This window comes from Ischnura elegans, chromosome 9 (assembly GCF_921293095.1).
Source record: "Ischnura elegans chromosome 9, ioIscEleg1.1, whole genome shotgun sequence".
NCBI classification, from domain to species: Eukaryota; Metazoa; Arthropoda; class Insecta; order Odonata; family Coenagrionidae; genus Ischnura; species Ischnura elegans.
Genome location: NC_060254.1, coordinates 73,688,362 through 73,710,392, shown reverse-complemented (window position 1 = coordinate 73,710,392; position 22,031 = coordinate 73,688,362). Strand labels below are relative to the sequence as shown.

The 22,031-nt window shown below is 40.7% G+C and overlaps 1 protein-coding gene across 1 annotated transcript in view; it reads right to left on the bottom strand.

The window, feature by feature from the left end:
• The window catches only part of LOC124164956, a 373,915-nt gene extending 356,388 nt beyond the window's left edge, over positions 1–17,527 (bottom strand). The window contains exon 1 of the mRNA XM_046542194.1: positions 13,848–17,527. Coding sequence (XP_046398150.1) covers positions 13,848–13,956 — 109 coding nt within the window. The 5' untranslated portion in view covers positions 13,957–17,527. The remainder of the gene's footprint in view (positions 1–13,847) is intronic.
• Between the last annotated feature and the right edge of the window lie 4,504 nt (positions 17,528–22,031).

Below are 22,031 nucleotides of genomic sequence, written 5' to 3'. Positions count from 1 at the left end.
TAAATAATCACTTTCTACAGATACAGATTGAATCGCAGTGAACAACAAATTTTTCGAACTTATCTATGGAAAATTGTCAGATGAACTTTGTCCACTAGCTTAGCACGTTGAGTGATCAACACATGATGGAATATTCGAATATCGACTGCAACCGTACTTAAATGTTCGAAGCGCATTATGTGCACGCGTGAACAATATTAATAAAAGTTAGAAGGTTAGGTAGGTTTTAATTTCTCTCAACAGGAATGATGTTTTCAAAATATCCGTTTTCTGCTTCTTAAACTCAATTTTAAATTTGTGATCGTGCTTTACTATGCAAATAGGGTGAGTCCAGATTTTGACCAATTTCCTTTCTTGAACTTAATATTGAATATGTTCTGAATTTTTTTAACAGATCCACCATTTCGCACGATACATTGCAAAATCTCATAAGAAAAACTAAAATAAATTATAAAAGTAGTATTTTGAAGGAGGCGTTTGAAGCAAACCAGTCCCATACCGTATGGGCATAAATGTCACAAAAGAGGATCCTCAAGTCGACCTCTAAATGTGTTGTCACACACCGCGCATTTGAGTAGGTTTACAAAAGTCGCCACTCGTGCCGCTGACGGACAAATTGATCCGAGTTTCACGGGAAAATAAGTTATAATTAGGGGTGTTAACCGAAATTTATACACATGTTCATGTTATAGTTTGTTTATTATTTTTTTTTCATACCACCGGAAACAGCTCTGTCACATGTCACAACTTGACGCTGGTACATAAACAACCATCCCCTAGACAGGAGTAACTTTCCCAGATGGGACTTAAACCCGCGACCTCCTGCTTGGCAGGCGAGGACATCAACCCCTCCGTCACCGAGGCCGGCAAATATGTATATTAATTTCATAACTTAGCAATGCTATTCCTCGCAATTACAAACATTACACTGCAAAATATTGAAAAAATGGATCGCATTGAACTCATCACCGCTCCGCGTACATTTTTGGAAACAGATTAAAATGCGACCGAAAAGGCAACAGAAATAAGTCTTCCAATGCATAGAATTGGGCCTCCTCTATGCAGTCCCCTTGTGTATGGGCATGCAAGGAAAAAAATGGAAGAAAATTTTACGATGCGAAGTTTCCATGGATTCGTGAACGTTGTCAACATTGCAACCGGATCCCTAGGCTGGGTGCAAAAAAAAGAGGCCAGCGGAAGGGACCGAAAAGGCCTGGGAGTGGCCAAGGGTGAAGGGTTCCTCACGAAAATAAATCGACATATGGTAATAACCGGAAGCGGATACAGGGGGCGGAGTCTCACACACCACAAAGGGGCAAAGCCTTTTACACCCTGACCCTGAAAGTTGAAAAGGGAGGCCCTCCGAGGGGCAAGAATTTGTATCTTTCCAGAAAGAGTTTTTCGATGCCATCCTCGACATCAATACAATTACGACTTTAAGCTCGAAATTACTGCAATATATTACAGCCAGTGGCGGATCCAGGATTTTTTCTGGGGGGGGGGGGGTGCTCAAGGGTCTGCCATGTCTTCTCATATTTGAGATTAAAAACAAAACACAACAATTACTGTAGAAAATTTTCTCTTTATTTTGATATCAAAGTTATTAATATTAAATTTAATTATTGAGGGTCCATAATACACAAAATAAAACGAACGCAATGACAACTGGATTAAAAATCTTGTCTAGTGTTTAAGCGTCAGAGGGGAGAGCACGTGCCCCTGTACCCACCCCCTAAATCCGCCTATGATTGCACCCAATGAAGCACATGGGCAGCACATACCTATGAGAGGGTGAGAAGCCACGGCATACAAGTGATTTCATCTCCTACACTAACACTAGAAAAGTTACGCCGGTCCCTAAACTCAAGTCGAGTCATTTTTCCCCTCAGTGTGTATTTTCGCACAATTCTCGCCGCTGAAGAGGTGGTATACACATACACACACCGACAGCTGGCCCCTTACCAGGTATAAAGCATGGGCTAAATTTGGCATTTTATTAAACTAGAAAACAAAATTATACGCCGAATCATCAATGAGTTAATAAGCAACAAGAGCATCCGGAAAGAATTTTACCCCAATCTTATAACTTCTATGAAAATTGCACTGAAAAAATTTGAAACCTCCCTCGCAACCACAAACAATCCTATATTACAAAAGGGAAAAATATTCTTTCTTTGAAGTTTTCGCGGACTAATTTGAGGAGATTCATTTTCACCTGTTCGTTGCAAAACCTCTGCAGGTCACTTAATGAAGAGGAAAATCATACTCATCACTTCTTCTAAATCCAATAAATTTTGATGTCAGGATTTATAACTTTTCAAAAAAAACTTCAGGAAATGACCGGCCAGGATCATTGTTATCTCGGATTTATATATCATTGTTATAATTTTGCGGTGTTATTGAGAATTCCGTGAATTTTACGATTGCAAAAAATTGAATAAAAGCAGATTGCCTACGTTTTAGATGAAGAAATTTCTTCTATTTAAACCATTCATTATTCCACGATTTCTGTAAATCTCTTTCATAGACACGTGCGTTATATAACTTTTCGGGCGAAAGCGCCATCCATTGGTATAAAAAACTGAACTAAACCTCATTAACATTTAATTTAAGACGTTAATTAGTGAGGAAAACGTGTTAGGCGTCGAAGCGAAAAGAACGCTTGGCGTTTGAGGGAAAGGTTCCGGGTTTTAATCTGGGGTATTAATTCCCACGAACACATTGGATGCCACTTGACGTGACGTGAGTGACAGAACGTTTTCTGGTTTCGGGAACCACAAGTGAAATGGAAAGATAAAACTCCCCCTACGAATTATATCCTGTATCTCATGGGAGAAAATGAAGTGCAGCCATATCATTCGCGAACTTTCGGACTACTTTTAGTGGTGAATCATGTGATCGACTGTACCAGGGCTGTACAAAGAAAGACCTGCCAAATTAGTTATGAATCACGCCATCTATTGAGAAAATTTAAGACCATTTTTACCGCGTGGATATTTTACACGCTCTTTAGTAACTTGGTTCATTTGTTTATCCTTTTCACCGATGGAATCTTGTAGTTGATTTTTAACCCACTTTCAATTGTCTGATCGGCTTGAAATTTTGCACACTTGCTCGCATCTAACGAAAATGCAATATTAAAAAATCAGATATTTGAAACTTTGCTCCATTGTGCTCTAAATAATAACTAAATATCCACGTGAAAAAAACGGTCTAAAAGTTTCTCAAAAGATGGTGATAATTATAATTTTTTGGCAGAAATTTCTTTAACAGCTCTGGTTTAATCGATTACATGCTTCACCACCTAAAATTAGAAAATAAAAATGAAATAAAAAAGATAAAAAAAACACGCTTTTTTCCATAAGTGGTATAAAATGCGCAGTAAAGTAAAAAAAACAAGTTTTACATAATTAGGAGAATAAAGCATTGGTGCTGATTATATTAAGATATTAATATTGCACTTGGATCCTATATTTGACTCACCTATTACGCACTTCTACACTCCTATGTTGTAAACCTAATCAGTACCCACGCTTTACTCTACGAGTGATGAAGAGCTTATATTTTACTTTTTATTGAATTTTATACTTTTTAGAAAAATCGTGTTTATAAAAAATTAATTTTCTTTGGATTGTTTTATTTGCAATTTGTGTAAGAATCGATCAATAGGTAAGGGTATTTGCACCATCAAGAGACGGAAAGGAAGTTAGGTGAGTAACCAGGTATCGAGGTTTGCCTTCGCCTAACGTAAGGCACAAACGTGGCCACAAATGAACAGACGGACTGTGCCCTTAACAGAAGTACTCTTCACACAACATTACGATTCCTTTGAAAAATATCCTGTGCAGAATAATTTCGAAGCCGCAATGGGAGTATTCTGAGCCCAGATGCAACAAGCTCATTGCGCTGAAAATACAGAGTGACTTTGCTTGATAAGACCAAATGAATCAAAGAGACAGGAACCAAGGAAGTATTAAACCCACACAGAAGAAGTAATGAAATGAAAGATTGTGACACCCACACTGACGGCAGAATACACATAGCACATGCGTTTCGGGGTACGCTGATCCCTACAAGAAGAAATTAACCTTTCAGGTTACAAACATCTAATTATATACTAACGAACATTAGACAAATATCTCACAAAAATACAGACACAAGTAGAGACACCCTGGCTGTTTTTCACAAAAACACGAGTAATTAAGTCTTCATCACAATCGCATACACTTTCTTAAAAAAGCCTACGATCCTATTTTACTGGATCTTATTCTTATCGCATAATGAGTAGCAATTGTTAGCGATTGCATGAGTCGCGTTGTTTAGTATTAAAACCGAGGTTTCGTGATCCCTACCGGTCGCGGACAATGTGAATGGATACTAGCCGTCATTTACACTCTGCTGAATACAGATAAAAGATAAGTTATAACACGACATCGTCGATAACAATCATAAAATCCTCGTAGAAGAGGTGGCCTGCCACGAGGATGTAACGCCGGAAATATATTTACTAACAATCTTCAGCCTTTTGTAAGCGAGTGAAAAATGCAACAAATTTTCAGTAAAATAAAATAAATAACTCCATTTCAGGAAAATAAATATTAAATATTAAGGAGGGTTCGTAAAAAATTCTTAAATATAGAAATTCCTGCATAACTGCATTCATTCTTGAAATGTTTGAAAGCTAATTTTTGAAGAAATAATAACAAAATTCCTTCTTCAAAAATTACCATATTGATAATTGCCATATTCCTTATACTATGCATCTTTTTCCACGTTCAATTTAATACTGATCTATTCATAAATAAGTTCCAAATAAACCTAAACCGTAGTTAATAAAGAAACAAAATAAAAATACTTATACTGGAAGACATGAGCAACGTTAAACATAGAGGACAAGAGAAAGAAAAATCTCAATCTATAAAGTAATAACATTCTAAAAATCTTAAGAATTTCTTTCGAAACATCCTTAGCCACTTTACAGAAACCCGTTGAAGTATTACTAATTCTTCTTCGATATATTCCATTCACTCTCCAGAGTGCACAGATCTACATCTTTTTTCATGGAAAACTATTAATAATGAACAATTCATAAATACGTTCCACACAAACCTTAACCGAACATTCTACACAAAGTCTCGGTGTGGGTGTTTTTTATCAGATCAGGCAATAAAATGGCAAAGCTACCCAGTCATTCAGCGAAGACATAATTGTGAAGTGGGTTTATACATGTAAGAAGAAGAGGAGAGCATTGTCTTCGAGCGAATGAAAAAATCACCAGGTAGTTAGGTGGGGACTGACGGAAGTCGGAGGAAGTTTTGTTGTTCTTCGCCTCGATGCTCTTTCACCGTTGTCAGGTGGGCACAGTTCCCGCCGAAGAGCACACCCCATGGGCGATTCCACCGAGAGAGCGGCGATCAGGACTTTTGGGCTGTGTCATGGTAAGCGGCATTTACGCGACCGTAAATCATCGAGGAAATTGCGACCGCTGCTCGTGAACCAGCAATAAAATTCCCGGGGGATCCAGTGAAGAGATCCCTTCGCTCACCGTTGCGCCGTTAGCTGAACGAAGTAAGTACACACTATGAATCTTAAAGGTAGGTAAGCTTACGTTTTCCAAGCGTGTAGGTGGGCGAGCGCTGATAAAAAAATAAGAGGAATAAGAACTGAAATTACATTCAACATGTCGTGGTTTTCGTTTGGCGTTGCTGGTACCAAAGATCCTATTCCCAGTTTCAGGTAGTTTTTCGCAAATATCTTTCTTATTTCATCATGAACTTATACTTTCCCTTACATATTTAGATTCCTCACAACATTTTGCTTCTAATATGTGCCGTCTCGTCAAATTAGGATAATTCAATACGGGCCGGGCCTTATGGAGAAATACGATTTTTTTTCGAGCTAGCGAAGCATTCTGTATCAAGACGTTTTCGAGACGGCACATATTAGAATCAAAATTTTGAGAGGAATCTAAATATTTAAGGGAAAGTATAAGTTCATGATGAAATGGGAAAGATATTTGCGAAAAACTACCTGAAACTGGGAAAAGGGCCGCCTGGATCTTTGGTACCAGCAACGCAAAACAAAAACCACGACTAAGTTCAACAGATTCCGGCTTCAATTGGTGGAATTTAGACATATTTAAATAAATAAAAGATTGTAGTACTTTCCCACAATTTTTTTACTGCGTACTACGCGTTTAGGCTCACTGAGCCATCATCTTGTACCAGAGCCATCGTAATGCCCCCCCCCCCCCCCATTTTTTTTTATTAATAATAAAATTATTTTTCCACGGCGCTATCTACACGAAGGTGGCGAAAAAAGGCATTAGAATACAAACTGTTAAAAGAGACAAAAGAATTCCTCTCTTATCAAAGGCTAGATCCGAGGAAAATATAGTTATACAGTGATGACGACAAGGTAAGATTGGGAAAAAAAATCTTTTCAACAGTGGAGATTAATTTTATATGTAATGTGTCTCCGGGAAAGAATGTCATTCTTTGAAACCTACCATTTGAGATGGTAATTTAAGATGACAATACGTATACAAAGAGAGATACGAGGAATAATAGAAATTAGAAATAGACTGGGCTGCATGGAAAACTTTTCTTAGAATAACTGAGTGGATAGGCCTAGAAGTAGAAGCAAATGAGAATGAAGTGACTGAGCAGAAAAAAAATTATAAAGAAGGTACAAAAGCTGAGACAAGGATATAGGCGACAAGACGTCAAAAAGAATGCAGATGAGTTTAACCATACTATAATAAAAATATCCTAACATAATTTTTGCGTTATTTGGTGTGAGTGAAACAGTTTTGCATAGCAAAAACGAGTTTTGTTTCTCAGCATAGCATAACAACATTATCAAATACAGCCGCTATAAGATGATAAACTTTCACATTCAGGTAGTTCATTGATGACAATGCAGATGATTATTTAATTTGGCAACTTAGGTCGTGTTTAAGTTAAATTTATTGAGGAAATGAATCCTTTCAAATGATGGGGTATTCGTGAAGAAAACTCTTTTTCATTTCTATGGAATATCACGTTATGAAATACGACTGAACTTAAATTGCAGTGAATATGGACGTCTAATTAAAAAACGACAGTTATGTAAAGAAAAAGGCTGTAGTTCGTTCTGATCCTCAAAAAATTGGCGATTCCTATGTAATGTAAAAGGGAAGTTGCGCAAAATGTGAATGAAGGAAAAGTGCATTTCGAGGTGAAAAACTGTCGAATAGGAATAAATTATTTTTATTCCAATTCGCAATCTCATCCGAAATTTATGAGCTGAAAGTTGCGCAAATTCCCATGTAATTCAATCGAGAGACATTTTGGAGGTCCTTCTCAAGGTGGCCAGACGCGCATTTGTTTGGCTTCATTTGGGAAGAGGTATCAGCTTTCCATTGTTTATAGTTCGGTTCACCGCCAACGATAGCAGGACTCAATAATCGAAACATCTGTTGAATATATGCATATTTCTGATCGAATCTCATAGAGAATTGCATTGGGAAACTGTGGAAGAAAGTCTCCTACCCCACAGGCTTGCAAATGAATCATTTCCCATGTATTTCAACGGAGCGCAACTTAAAAAGATCCATTTCAAGATGGCTAGACGTAATTGCTGAGCTTCATTTTGGGAGGGATATCAGCAATCAGCATTCGATTGTTTATAGTATGGATTATCGCTAAGGACAACAGTTCCCATAAGGGCCCCCGCGCGCTGGCAACTTTTACAAAGAAACTATTCAGTTGCTTTCAGGAAGTTCCAATGAAGCACACGGCATTGACTGTGGCCTCGCGCACGGGCGACTTTTTAGTTGCCGCAACTAAATAATTGCGTCCGGACCTATTCCGAGGGTGAGTATACTGTTGCCAGCAGGGATAGACAACGGGGATTTTTAGCAACTGAATAGTTGCTTTGAAAAAGTTGCCAGTGCGCGGGGGCCCTTAATCGAACTATGCAACAAGCATAGTAAATATTTAATAAATATCTCTGATAGAATATTATAGAGAAATTGCAATCGACAGTCATCAACTGTTGAAGAAAGTAGCCTAACCATCGAGATCGCAAATAATCAAAGGGAAAAATGAACGACGAAGGTTTTTTTTTAATGCGCGATCCGATGGGCTCAGGTAAAATAAATGATGTCGTTCGTCTACCACCGTGAGATTTTGAAGCACCGCCGCGTGCTTCTAATATCCGCTTCGTATTCCCTTCTGGTATTTGAAAGGAGGCCAGAGAAGGCGTCGTCGATCCATCTATCCACAAGAAGAGAGAGAGTGTCTGCATGCCTCCGCATGATCTCACAAAGGATCTCAAGGTTCTCCTGAGCACGCCTTCCGCCGGGCAACAAAAGACTGGCGCTCAGCGTTCAGGGATTGCTTCTTTGATGACTCGCATTCGAAAGGGTACAGGAGAAACAAAAAAAAAGTTTGAAGCCAGATAACCGTGCCTGCGTACCGCAATCCCGCGAGGAAGCAACACGTGCCGTGAAAACTCAATGAAAACGACGAGATTGAGGAAATTATCGGGACAATAGAGAAATTTCCAGTAGAATATAAATTAGGTGTCCCATTTATTATAGCCTAAGTTTCTAAAATCGCTATCCACGTTTTCTATTTCATTGAAGGGATTAATTATTACGGTAGAAAAGATCATGAGTATAAGATTAGGGAAATAAACTGCAGACCCAATAGATTTAAGATGTTTTTTTTTCCTCGAACAACTATGGATCGCAATACCTTGCATTCTTAATAAAAATTGCAGTTTTGTATCAAATAAATTGACTGCTTTGATGGCAACAGTTATAGCCAACATGATCTTTTCATTCATTTTTTCTGGCTGGATCTATTCACAGCCTAGCGGTTACTGTTTATTTTATCTCTATACTCCAGCTAATTTTTTGCTTACTGGTAGATTAGGAACATGATTCGCTATTCGATACGTCAATTACGTACAATGAGAAAATAGAATTAGACTATGTGATACCTAATGAGGGAATGTTTTTACTTAGATAAATTATGGACATTGCATGCATTATGAAATATTTAAATCAGGTTTAAAATCATGATGCATCATGAATATGATGGGCAATAGTGCAAGGTATCAAACAAAATTTTAATGTTTATTAGCGTCTTTGAGTATAGGTCTAGGAATGATATGCAAAAAATTGTGCCAACGTTTCCATGTATAGTCATATATGCGCTAGAAGATACATAACTATATATCTTCTCTAGGATATTTAACTATATTTCGAAATTTTGTGCAATAATATGTTTTAATAAGAAAAAAATCATTTCTACAAAAGGTCCCGGAAGAAGATATTTAAAAAATATACCGAAACGTTGGCCAAAAATTTGCATACCATTCTTACACCTATACTTCGAGACGCTAATATACATTAAAAATTGACGTCAAGAGAAAGAAAAAAGAGAACGAAATTTTGCAATGGAAAATTTAACACGAATGAAAACAAATATGGACATGTTGTAACGAGGCGTTGTCATTGATTTTTTTTATAGATAGCTCATGCAATTAGTTACAAATGTTCTTAAAACGATTACTCATAATTTTGTCTTCTCATTGATGGTTCAATAGAACTATCATTGTCTCCCCACTTACGAAACTGAAATGCGACGAAGAATTCGATGAAAATGGCAGTTCGAGGAAATTGACCTAACGATGGAGAAGCTTCCTACTCGACGCTTTTTTTCTTGAAATTTATGAGTCGTTAAGTAAGCCGCATAGCTTCGACAAACGAGCGATTACAAAACTCCATGATTAGCAATCAATTTTTAATTAATTTCAAATTCCATCCCCATATTTCATTGAAAATTGAGTGAGAAAGCTGATCGGTAGTCCAAGAATGAGTGATCATAGATTCCTTATGCATTGCGCTCGATGTTGCTATCGCAGTCTTTCTTTTAGTTACTATCCATTTTATTTCATACACTGGATTTTAAAGAACATCAAGTAAGGGTAATTCCATTTGTGACGGAATTTCCTTCAGAGAAAACTATGCAATAGGATATTTCGATAAAATTGTAAAAATAATTACCAAACTTCTAACTAAGCATGATCAAAAACATTTATGACGGTGATTTTCATGTACGGAAACAAAATTAATTATCGAGATACCTTTTAAATATGCCCAAAATTAACAAGTGACGGAATTGCTGGTAGCTCAACCTCCTAAATGTAATGATTTCAAACATCTTCAAAACTCTGTGAATCGAAGTACAATTTGAAAAATTTTAATTAGGCTCAGAATAATGTTTCAAATACTGATTTCATAAAATTCAATAATTTAGCTGTTGATTTATCAAGTTAAAATATTTCCAGCCTAAATTATAATTTGAGAGTAAAAGTTGACATTTTCATGAAAATGCCCATAATGAAGGTTAGACGAAAATGTTCTATTACATTTGTCTAAACAATCTCAAATGGGCGAGTTCGCCCAATCGCATTGTTGATACTTACTCGTTCAAATCTCTCGTTTAATTAAGCTCAAAGCTTGTTTCAGACAATTATAATCGCACATTTTCGTCCAACCTTAATGATTCAATGTCCTTAAAAACCCAGAGTAATAAATAAAATGTTGAAAAAACGGAATTCTCAAGAAAATCCGTTTTCATGGTAACAGCAAAGTGGATCTAAAATATTGCTTGCGTTGCCATAGCTCTGTAGCTTACGAGTTGCGACCCTAATGTTTATGGACAAATGTATGCTTAAATTGTATCCCCTACCACCTCCTGAGGTATCTAAAAAAATTCTATAAATTCTATCTATCAGTCAATCAATTTTATCACATAGTGACTAAATACAATACTTCAATGATTGAGAGAACTCGCAGTGGCGTGTTAAGCTATGTCTAAATTAGGAGAAAGCGAAAGATGACCGCCCATGCCCTGAAGTCCTCCAATCTCCCTAATTTTTGCCGCTCGACAAAAATCCTTCGATACAGAGTAGAGAACTAATAATCTCGTATGCGTCAGAATAAGATCAGAGTTGACTGAAGTAGAAAAAACGGAGGGTCACCAAAACACGAATGAAACTCCGTCCCATCCGTCCACTGATTCCATTCCGACATTTTCTTCTCACTGAGTTAATAGACCCAAACATTACACCCGATCTCTGCCAGCGAGTTAACCTTCGATTCTTGGCAAACAACTCTTCAACATAGTCACAAGTAAATACAATGGTTTGAGGCATTTGGGAGCGTCAATGAATTACGTGAGGTGATTTTGCGATTTTTGGACCCCCTCAGCCCGTTTAGTGAAATATTGTGAGATTTGGCTATCCCCCCTTCCCTCGAATCTCATGTGAGATTGTTCAAAATGCGTATTTTCAGTGTAAATACGTTAATCTATGCTTCATTTTGTTGGATTCATTAAAAAAATTGTTTAGTTATTTTTATTTACGATTAGCTAAGAATAGTATTTAAGATAACTAAAATCGTAGTCTAGAATCACATTTTACACTGTTTCTTGCGGAAAAAAATTACTTGATACCTGCTAGGACCCCCGGGACTCACGTGAGACTGGGTGAGAATCGGTTTGACCCCTTACCCCACTAAACACCTCACGTAATTAATGAATGCCCCCTTTCTTGATGGAACTCCTTCATGACTATCAGGAAAGAATAAAACTTTGCTAGATCCAAAATAATTAATTCACTTGCGATCGGTTTCGGTTCGGTATGCCATCTTTTCGGTATGGTATTCGATACTGTTTCGATGCTGTGTACATCTGGACTGGTATCGGAACAATACAGCGCATCTGTAGACCGGTTTCGTAGAGATACCCTGTAACGACAAGGTTTCTCTACGAAACCGGTACCCAGCCAGAGATACACTGTATCGACATAGCATATTTAGAATATGTTAGCAAATTTATCGCTGCAAGATGGAAGTGAATGCCTAACATAATGAAATTGGTTTGGTAAAAAAACATGGTGTACAAAAGCATGCAGCTCAAACATATTTATTTTTATTTCCTCAAGGGCCTTTCGTCATCTTCAAGGGGAATATTTGTAAATGTAATATAAAAATTTGCTCCTTCAAATAAGTACCAACTTGTTCAATTGGCCACGTTGTGGAACGGCTACTTTAAGAAATGAAGAAGAATAAACGCAAATTACATTTATTAATAAAATCATATTTTGGTGCATCTAATTCAGGGATATATACAGGACGTTGATTTTTCCACGGCGCCTTGGTGGTATGCAATACCTCTCAGCGATAGTGCGTCAGAGGTCCGATATGCGTAGACAAGCGGCTTTTAGATTCGGGGGAGGATACAGCATCAAATTTGGCGGGGGGTCATGTCTTGGGAGAGAGGGGCGTTTTTACAGTAGGGAGTGCTACGCCCTACGATAAATACAACTAAACTTCCCTCACGCTTGGTGCTTGTAGCCATGCATTTGCATAAACATTCCCTCAACTCCTTCACAAGTACTCAAAGACAATTACGCTCATAAAACTTTAAAAATTTTGATAAAATTTGGGGAGGTCATGACCCCTGTGCCCCCTCCCCTGAATCAGCCTCTGTATTCAGTACTAATTATTAAGCGGTGTTTGTAAAGCTAGTGAAATATTCTAAGTTACGATTATTTGCAGACGACGCTGTAGTTTACAGAGAAATCCGTTCCAGCAAAGATATGGATGAACTAACGAATGACCTTGCTGCTATCCAAGCTTGGTGCGATGCTTGGCAGTTGGAATTAAATTTGGAAAAATGCGTCGTAATGAATTTCTGGAAGAAGAATAACTCCCTACAGCGTAACTATATCATTCGAGGCACCCAATTAAATGCAGTTGAATCCGTGAAATATCTAGGCGTTAGACTCAATAATGATCTATCGTGGAATAAACATATTCGAGAAATAACCGGTCAAGCTAATCGTAAAATGGGTTTTGTTAAAAGAATATTAGGAAAGTGCGACGACAAAGTGAGAGAAATTAGCTACTTTTCCCTCGTTAGACCACATTTGGAATACGCTGCCAGTGTTTGGGACCCTCATGAAAAAGGCTTAATAACAGAGTTAGAACGCGTGCAAAGAAGAGCTGCCAGGTATGTGAAAGGACGTTACGATAGTCTTGTTAGTGTAACTGACCTCTTAGATAAACTCGGATGGGAATCTCTGTCGGACCGTAGATTGAAAAATAGACAGCACCTTTTAGATAAATTCAAGAGCAGTGTCTTTTCTGACGAAGTTAACCATATCTTGCGGACGCCAACGTACTACGGAAGATCAGATCATATAAATAAAATAAGAGAGATAGATTGCAGAACAGACAGATTCCGAATGTCATTTTTTCCACGATCGATAAGAGATTATAACGGCAGCAATAGAACTCGTAAATAGATTGCATGATTTGTAGTGTAGCCTACTAACCTATGTAAAACTTAATGCATGTTTCTGAATTTCTATTCTATATTCTATTTCTAACAGCATATAATAGTATAGTTTGTTATTATACGGGACGTTTTTTGGACGGTGTGGTGTGCATGTGGGAGTCCAAATGCATGCTGCATGCTGGTGATTGATCACCCCCTGCCAAACACCCTAGAGGTGGCTCGCAGGGTATTATGTAGATGTAGATGTGAAATAAAATCTTTCATTCGTGAGCCACCTTAAAGATTGTCATATTTTCAATTTTTCCAAATAATTAAACTATTTAAATTTCCGTACCTCTTCAACTACGATTGATTAAACTGTAAAATTTTCATTTGTTTCATTCCCTCGAATCAGTCATCAAAATTCCAACATGTATTCTCGAATTCCATGCGAGGCTTATAAGTTAGAGCAGCAGGAGGGCCACGAATGCTAATTGCAAGTCGACTCACCGTCGTCCTCGATAAATCCGTGGTTCTGGTGCGTGAGGTGTTGGGTGAATCCGTAGGCCGGCAGCCAATGTCCGCCTCCTCTTCCGGGCCAGTCCGAAAACGCAGCCATATTCGTGCGCGCAACCCTTAGGAGCGTGAGGTCGAAGCGGTTGCCTTCCTCCACATGTAGGACCGTGATACACTCACTCGCACTCCGTCAGTGACGCAACCACTCACGTCTTTTTTTTCTTCTTCTTTCGTTGGCGCGCACACTGTATGTGTGTGCTGTTTTTTGCCCAGGTCTTCGTCTTCAGATGGAGGGTTAAAAAAAACACGAGAGATAACGCCAACCCCTCTCCACTTCACTGGGTCACATCACGGAGGAAGCACTTCGTCGAGTTTCTTCCCCGTCCACAACAAACGAGAAGGGAAGACGCCAGCCAAAAGGTCTTGTTTCGCAAGACGTAGGAGGGGAGGATCTAGGGATCGAGAAAGAAAGATACGGGGAAATAAATCAAAAACTTGCCAGGAAGTCTAGTCTTCGACGGATGCACGAGACAAAAATTTTCTTTTCAGAGAAAACCAACTGCGAAGAGGACACCCCGCAAGGAACCATCACTTTCAACCAACGTTATTCGAAGATCTACAAGAAAAAAATCGCGTCACAACACTTCCTGCGGGTGTTTCAAACCAAATAACAAACGAGGGAGAATGTTTAAAAAAAATGCAGAGAGAGAGGCACGCTAAGTTTCAATCGCACATTACGACCTCGCAGATGTGGCGCGAATTTTGATTCCGGATAACGGAGAGTCTTCGGAGAACGGCAGATGTAAGGCGACAGTCGAAGTCTTTAGAGTAGTGGAGACAATAGACCTTTTTATGCGGAGTAATTCGCGTCTTCGACCAAACCTACCTCGCTCCAATTAAGCCCAAGCGAGAACGTGCACTTAAAATTTCACCTCCAAGAGTCCATCAAAAGGGTGGAATCAACCGGCCGGGATGACAATATAAAAATGCACAATGGTGAAGACCCGGAAGGTGATTTTTGCGGTTAACCGGGTAGAGGGTAAACGACCCCGACCAATGAGTGGGCGTGAACTATTCGCGCATGCGCATCTTGACACGGTGAACTTCCCCCCCGATTGTTTTTCCAATCTCCTCCAGTCGGTCCCCTTGAGAATGGTTACGGCCGGAATTAAGGCTTGCAACAAGGGAGAGATGGAAAAAGCTAACACGGGGCTGGGAGGAAAGTAAGCTACTTCAAACAGCCTTATTCCCACGGCAGCCCGACAGCCCGCTCCAATTCCCTTCCTCGGCCGGGGAAGAAAAACTCGTGTTCACGAAGACCTCACTGATAGGAAAGTCGAACAATAACAAACGATGACTAGGCACCAAGAGACCCCCCCCCCCCCAACGCCACCTCTTCCGTTTTGATTCCCTAAGCAAATACACACCTTGGGAAATTCAACAAAAAAAGTCGTCACCAGACCTGACACGAGAATCGAACACAGATTTTACACCGGCTATCCTCAAGAACTCCTCCGATTTAGCTTCTACACAATGAAGCTGAAAATATTATCCTTTCAATCTCTCCGTTACGACGTATATTTTTCCCAGATCAAATCAATAACATCACTCACTTCAAGTGAAACGGCAATACTTCTCCTTTTTTCTGCAAAATTATTATACCACACAGGGCTACCGACGAGCGTGCGTTGAACTTCAACGATGGAAGAATCCAGTCACACCACCTTTCTCCAATTAAGAACTCGTCTTGGGCAAGTAAACAATGCAGAGGCTTGTATCATCTCGTGCGGAGGGTTGCAAGGCGAAATTTTCACGGTAGACGAAGGTATCGAATGAAAGAAAACCGGTCGCTTGACAACTGAAGAGCGGCTCATCAATAAAATATACGCGGAAGCAGAAGGGGTGATAGGCAGTCCAGAGGGGGGAAAGACACCCTGTTTAATTCAGTCCGCTACCCTTTCACTATCTTCACGAACGCCGGAGCGAACGGACGATGAGAGAAAAATGGGAAAAAATAAATAAAAGAATAAGAAGAACGCCGCCTAGCGTAACAACCACCCGGCTAATAAGGGGAGTGAGGACGTCGCTACATATTTAAAAATTCTCCGGGCGAAGTGTATCACCGTTCGCTTCCGTTTTATTCCACCACCGAGACTCGGGCTTCTTACACACCCGGCCAACTCCCACTCTTTTCCTCTCTCTCTCCAACCGACTGTGAAAACCACACGGGGCTCTACGAAGGCACTTCAAGGTCCGCCGATCACGCGGGAAGCCATCCAGGGCGGTGAACTCAACTGTTCCGGGCGGTGGAACTCTCTCCTCTTCTTTTTCCTGCAGCAAGCAGTAAGGGGATGCCCTCGGAGGAGTATAGGGAAAGAGGGGGAGGGGGGGCGAAGACGTTTGGGAGGTTGGAAGGTAAGATGAAGAGAGGGAGGGGGGATGGAGAGAGAGGGAGGTCCACTGATGACCGCTGCAACAACACGAGCGCAGGAGCCCAGGAGATTTTTACGAGCCGATAGACATTCAGAGTCCATCAAATCCGGAGGACGCGACGTTAGAGACTCATCTTATTGTTGTCCGTTCCCTGAACACCGTTTAAAATTTACCTTCCCTTCCTTACAGTTTGAATCCGCTCAGAAATCGGGCCACAAATTCAAAAAATTCAATTCGGCAAAACGTCACTGAACATTCGTATCCCAAGAGCCAAAATATACGGAAATAAATTTTCACTCCAAATCGCAGAACACACCACTGAAATCCAGAAACTTCGACGCTTGAGTTTCGATCGACTTTTTACCCTGCAAAATCTTAGGGCACACCAATTTTTCGACAATGCCACGCGAACGTAGAGATTTTCCGGGCGAATCTGCCCAAGTTCACTCCGAAAAACAATTCACGAACGCTTTCAATTCGTTCTCTCCTTTAGCGATGCGTCCGTTGCACAGGCTTTTTGACGATAACGAACTTCGATGCCGTGACCAGCAGCGTCAATACGTGGTTATCTGTCACTTTTTGAATCGAGTGGACAAACACAGCGGGGAATGAATACCACCCCACGCCAGGCACGAAGTGGGCAGCTCTCCGCTTGACTCCGGTGTAATTGTACACGCAACTCCAACACACCGTCCAGCGGCCACCACCAACAACCCCCTAACCAACACGACCGGGAAGGGGTCTTCGCTGGCGACCACGAAGTACACAATCGAATGAAAGTTGATGATTCACGACACAGAAAGAAGCAGCACGGTCCTACGGTGCACACAACACTTCGGAGAATGACTTCACCACGGCCTTCCAGGCCGGTGCGGCGAACGAACACCACGTTACGTCAGGAACGAAGTGGGCAGCCCTCGTCTTTTCTCCGGCGTAATTGTTACTAGTAACTGTGACTAATAATAACTAACTCGTAACTTGTCCTAGGCCGCAATTAAAACCGCCACACCGTCCGACGGCAACCACCAACCTCCAAACCAGCACGGCCGGGAAGGTGTTCTCGCCGGCTACCACGAAGTGCACAATCCAATGAAAGTCGATGATTTAAGGGAAGTCCCGACTACACAGATCTTAGCCAGCACGATCCCACGATGCACACAACACAATATTGACACCACCACGGCCTTCCACGCCGTGCGGCGCTTGCAAAAGGGACCGGCTACGTCCGCGCACGTCTCTTGTTGAACCACGTCGCTGAGCGACTGCCCCAAGAGCCGATAGAGGCGGCCGCCCGTCCGCCACCTGCCTCCTCCGATTCCTCCCTCCCCTACAACACTCCCTCCCCTCTCCCGTCTACCCCCCATTCCTCCTTCCCCTTCGGAATACCCGCTACCCCCACCTCCTGTCTCCCTCCTCCGGGCGACCCTACCCCCCGCCAACCACCGCCACAACACCACAGTTCGCCTCCTCCACTTCCACCAACAACACACACTCCTCCTCCTTCCTCCTCCACGCCCTCCACACGTTCCTCCTATGCCCCCGTACACCCACGATCGCCTCCCACGCCTCCTCCACGTCGCGGGAGTACCCTCGAACGGCGGCAGAGGCGCTGCTGCACTCTTTATCATGAGGTGCAAGGTGGATCACTCGCATATTTCGGGGCATACCACTCTGTAATATTCCTAGACTCGAGAGACGATCAAATAATTTCAATGAAGTTCAATTTCCAATTTGCCGGCCTCGGTGGCGGCGAGGTAAATTCCTAGCCTGCAACACACTCTTTCCTTGGACTATCGGGAATAGTAACATATGTGCCATCAATGCGATTAATAGTTGCACTCGGCAGGTCGATCATATTCATGTATGGTATGGTATTTGGAGGAGGCGACCGACAGCTAAGGTCATTTGCGCCATGAGGGAAGGGTAGGCAAGGAAGGGTGGAGAGAAACCCGGCGTCGGCATTAGCCTGCTCCCGAAAGGCACCAAGGTGACCACGGCATAACGTCCCATCCGACGGACGAAGTGTTGCGCTTGAAATGTCCTCCACACAACATTCACGCAGGGATCGGGCACATATTCATGTATTTATTATCTTTTTTCCCTTTACTGGTAGCGGCTTTGTTGGTCTTTTGTTGCTTTTAGGTATTTTACTAGGTCTATGCAGCTGCTTGGATATTTATCTACGTAATAATTATGCATTTATTGCGTGATTGGGGTCAGCTTGCATGAAGAATTGCACGATCGGTGAGAGCTCACAATAACTGCTGTCATATTCACATGTTTTGGCCTTTTTTTCAATGATTACGAAGATATAGCATATTGCAGATATGTTAGATTAGTTAAGATATGTTGGTGCATACTCACCCCCTGCCAAACACCCTTAAGAGATCTCGCAGGGTTAGGTTGCCCCAATCCAAGGCATGGTTGTTCGTGCTCGTGTAAATGTTATCTTGTTGAAAAGCGCTCGTGTAAATGTTATCTTATGTAAAAGGCCAATGTGAGATGTCTACGGTGGTATGGGAATAAATAATATTTCAAGTTTTTCTGCACATAACAACTCATCTTTCTCCCTCTGCTCACTGCTCACTATACTGCCTCACTACATATTCAATTTTGTCATTAATCGGAGATCTTCATCACATATTAAAGTTCAACTCTTCTCATAAGCCCGTCAGAAATTCGATTATAACAGTAAATTTCAGTTCATATCCACCATAATCGTCGCAATATTACCTCTAACAGCGATCAATATATTATAAATCGAAATACAATGAGAAATCGATATTGAGATCGATTATCCACAAAGTAAAACACGCAAAACTACCATTAAGACTCAGCGTATACCTTAGCCATCATACCGATTTTATTCAATATTATTTCTCATGAAACTTATCGGAAAAAAATTATTTTTCATACAAATTTCTAATATCACCGACTTTGCCTCATAACTTTCTACCATGCACCTTTTTCCAAAAATTAAGAAGAAGTTGAAAAATAATTTACATATGCGATTCGTTCCAGATTGCATTACAATTATGCATATCGGAGTAATCATGGCAACGTAAGTACTACGACTGAGATGAATTATTATAATTGATCGGAGCCAAAAGTGCAATAATTAACTTTGTAGCGAGTTGCCCATTCATTACTTCTTAATATAAAATTGACATATTATGTGATTGAAAATATTCCTCTTCCTACCTCTAGGCCACGTATCGGCCACCATCAGCCAACGAAACGACTTCGTGAGACGCTAGCGAATAATAGCAGCTAATTGAATTGAAAAATGTCCTAAGCGGCCACCAAACGTGTTGAATAAAAGTGGTCGCTCGAGAAGAATATTTCTGAATAAAGGTGAGAAATGAAAACATAGAATGAACGAGTAGTAATAAAATGAGCCATTAATCAATTGTCTACCTTTAAAAAAACTGACATGATTATCTGGCTTTAATTTATTTAAGTATTCTACCCGTTAAGGTAAGTTCACATAAGTTTTTGCGAATTAGCATAGCCACCTCCGATTGAAACTCGCTCTTCAGTTCAAAATAAGGCCTACTCCCGTAATTTCTATCTACAAAACGAGATTTTTCCCATCTCATGACCTCCATATTTAATATTAAATTTAAATCTTGAAGTGTTGGTCTATAAACGATTTAAATTTCATACCTATCAACAAATTTCACAATCATCCTTCCCTCCCTAGCTTACAAAATATTCTTCCTTCTATTATAAAATTCTGGTGGTTGGAATGGAAGAAAGGGCAAGGGACGGCCCCGAATGAGTTGCATAGGACAGGATATATGGATGCATAAAGGGGTTTTTACACGGTACACGGAATTGCGCAATCTGACGTACGTGCGAAGGCGCAATCGAAATTGCGTCGTGTAAAGCGGTGAATTGCTAGAACACATGCGAGAATGCGTGGATGCGAGACGGCAAAATAGCCCCTGTTCTAATTTCGTTCCTGCATTCGCGCAATTCCACGCCATTTTAGAAATTAATGCGGCTCTAACCTGCGCAATTCCGTGCCCCGTGAAAACGGCCTTAAGAGAAGAAATTCGTCGCTGTGAAAAGGCTATCGGATAGGAGAGAGGAATGGAGAGGTGCGTCTAACCAAACTCACGATTGTTGACTTATCATGATTATAACGATGATGAACATGGATTTTTACATATCCCCCCGCTCAATACTCCCTCCATACTTCAGTCTCATCCGTTTCTCTTGTAGAAGTTTCCTCTCCTCGCCCACCATGTCAAGCACTGCATCGTTTCTTTTCCCATCCGTCACCTTCACCTTCTACATTCTCCTACAATTGATTAAAGGTAAAATAAGCTCTTATAAAATTTTTTTTTTTTTAAACCAGCCTTTATATTTAGATTACAGGGGATGAGCAACGTTTATATATGACACAAAGCAAAAAAACTCAGTGACCCCGAAAAACCAAAAGTGACGTATTAAAAAAGTCACTATATTTATTAAATTTTCAGTGAATGGTAAGCCCCCTATGTTTCAAAATGCCACCCCTATGCTTTTAAATGCCTACTATGTGGATATGCCTAAAGTGGATAACTTTTACTGTGGTCGCAAAACACGAAAATCGACCATTTGGAACTTCTTTGATCAAAAACATGTTTTGGGGGGCTATAGGTTGACTGGGGGGTGGTTAAAGGGGGGTTGGAGAGAAAAAGTTATATTTTCATGTATTGTCATCGGAAATGAAGAAGTGTGCAAAATTTCAGCGTTTTTGCTTCACAGGAAGTGAGTCAAATTTGAGTTACAAGATTTGTACCAGACAAACAGACAAACAAACAGACAGGTTGGTGAGTTGATATAAAGGCTGGAAAAAGGTACTCGAAGAGTTAATTTGGAAATACCAAAGTCTCCACTGCGATTTACTAATAAGAATTTTTCTGTTGCTCGCGAAATGCATGGCTGTGGCATTATACTGAACCATTTTTTTCCAGGTTCACACTACCAATTCTTCGCTTGAACGTTCACTACTCCGCACTTACCGAAATGATCGGTGTGCCCTCGCAAATTTGTGCCAAAAAAATAAAAATGAAACAAAATGCTCCTCCGTTTCGCGTCCCGTGTCCTGCTGTGGAGCAGGTCGGAAGATTTTCATCCCCTTACCCTCAAGAGAGCGCCTCAAATGATTCAGTGGACCGAATAACGAACTCCATAAAGAGAAAACGGTAACGAATTGCGCATTTATTCCACGGTCGGAAAAGTCATAAAATAAGAAAGAGGGGAGAAGAGAGGGGGGGGGCTCTATTTCCGTTATGATGGCACGTGGAATGACGTCCAAGGGGTAATGTCGCGAATGTTACCCGAGTCGCTTCAACCCGCTCCTCCACCTGTCGTCTGCAGTCAGCACTTTGCTGAAAGTCGGCTGGCGTGACGGTCTATCGAGTTTGTGAAGCGAATGCGCTTCCGGCTTGCACCTCATGTGTTAGGCCTCGACCTCAACAGCTCAGCTTGGACTACACCTCCGAGGCCAAAAAGCGAACCAATATATATAAAAGAGGATGTCTGTTTGTCTGTCAGCTATGCATTTCCAAACGGCTGCACGGATTGCAACCAAAGTCAGTGAATAGGTGCATTTCGTGCTCCCGAACCCCGTAGTGCTACTTTAGGTTGCGTCCGACGCGTCCTTTTGTCGTTTTCTCATTTCCGTTAGTTACGTCACGTTAGACAACTTCCGTGGTTGTATATCCTGCCGGGTAGGCACACCTCTTTACTCGC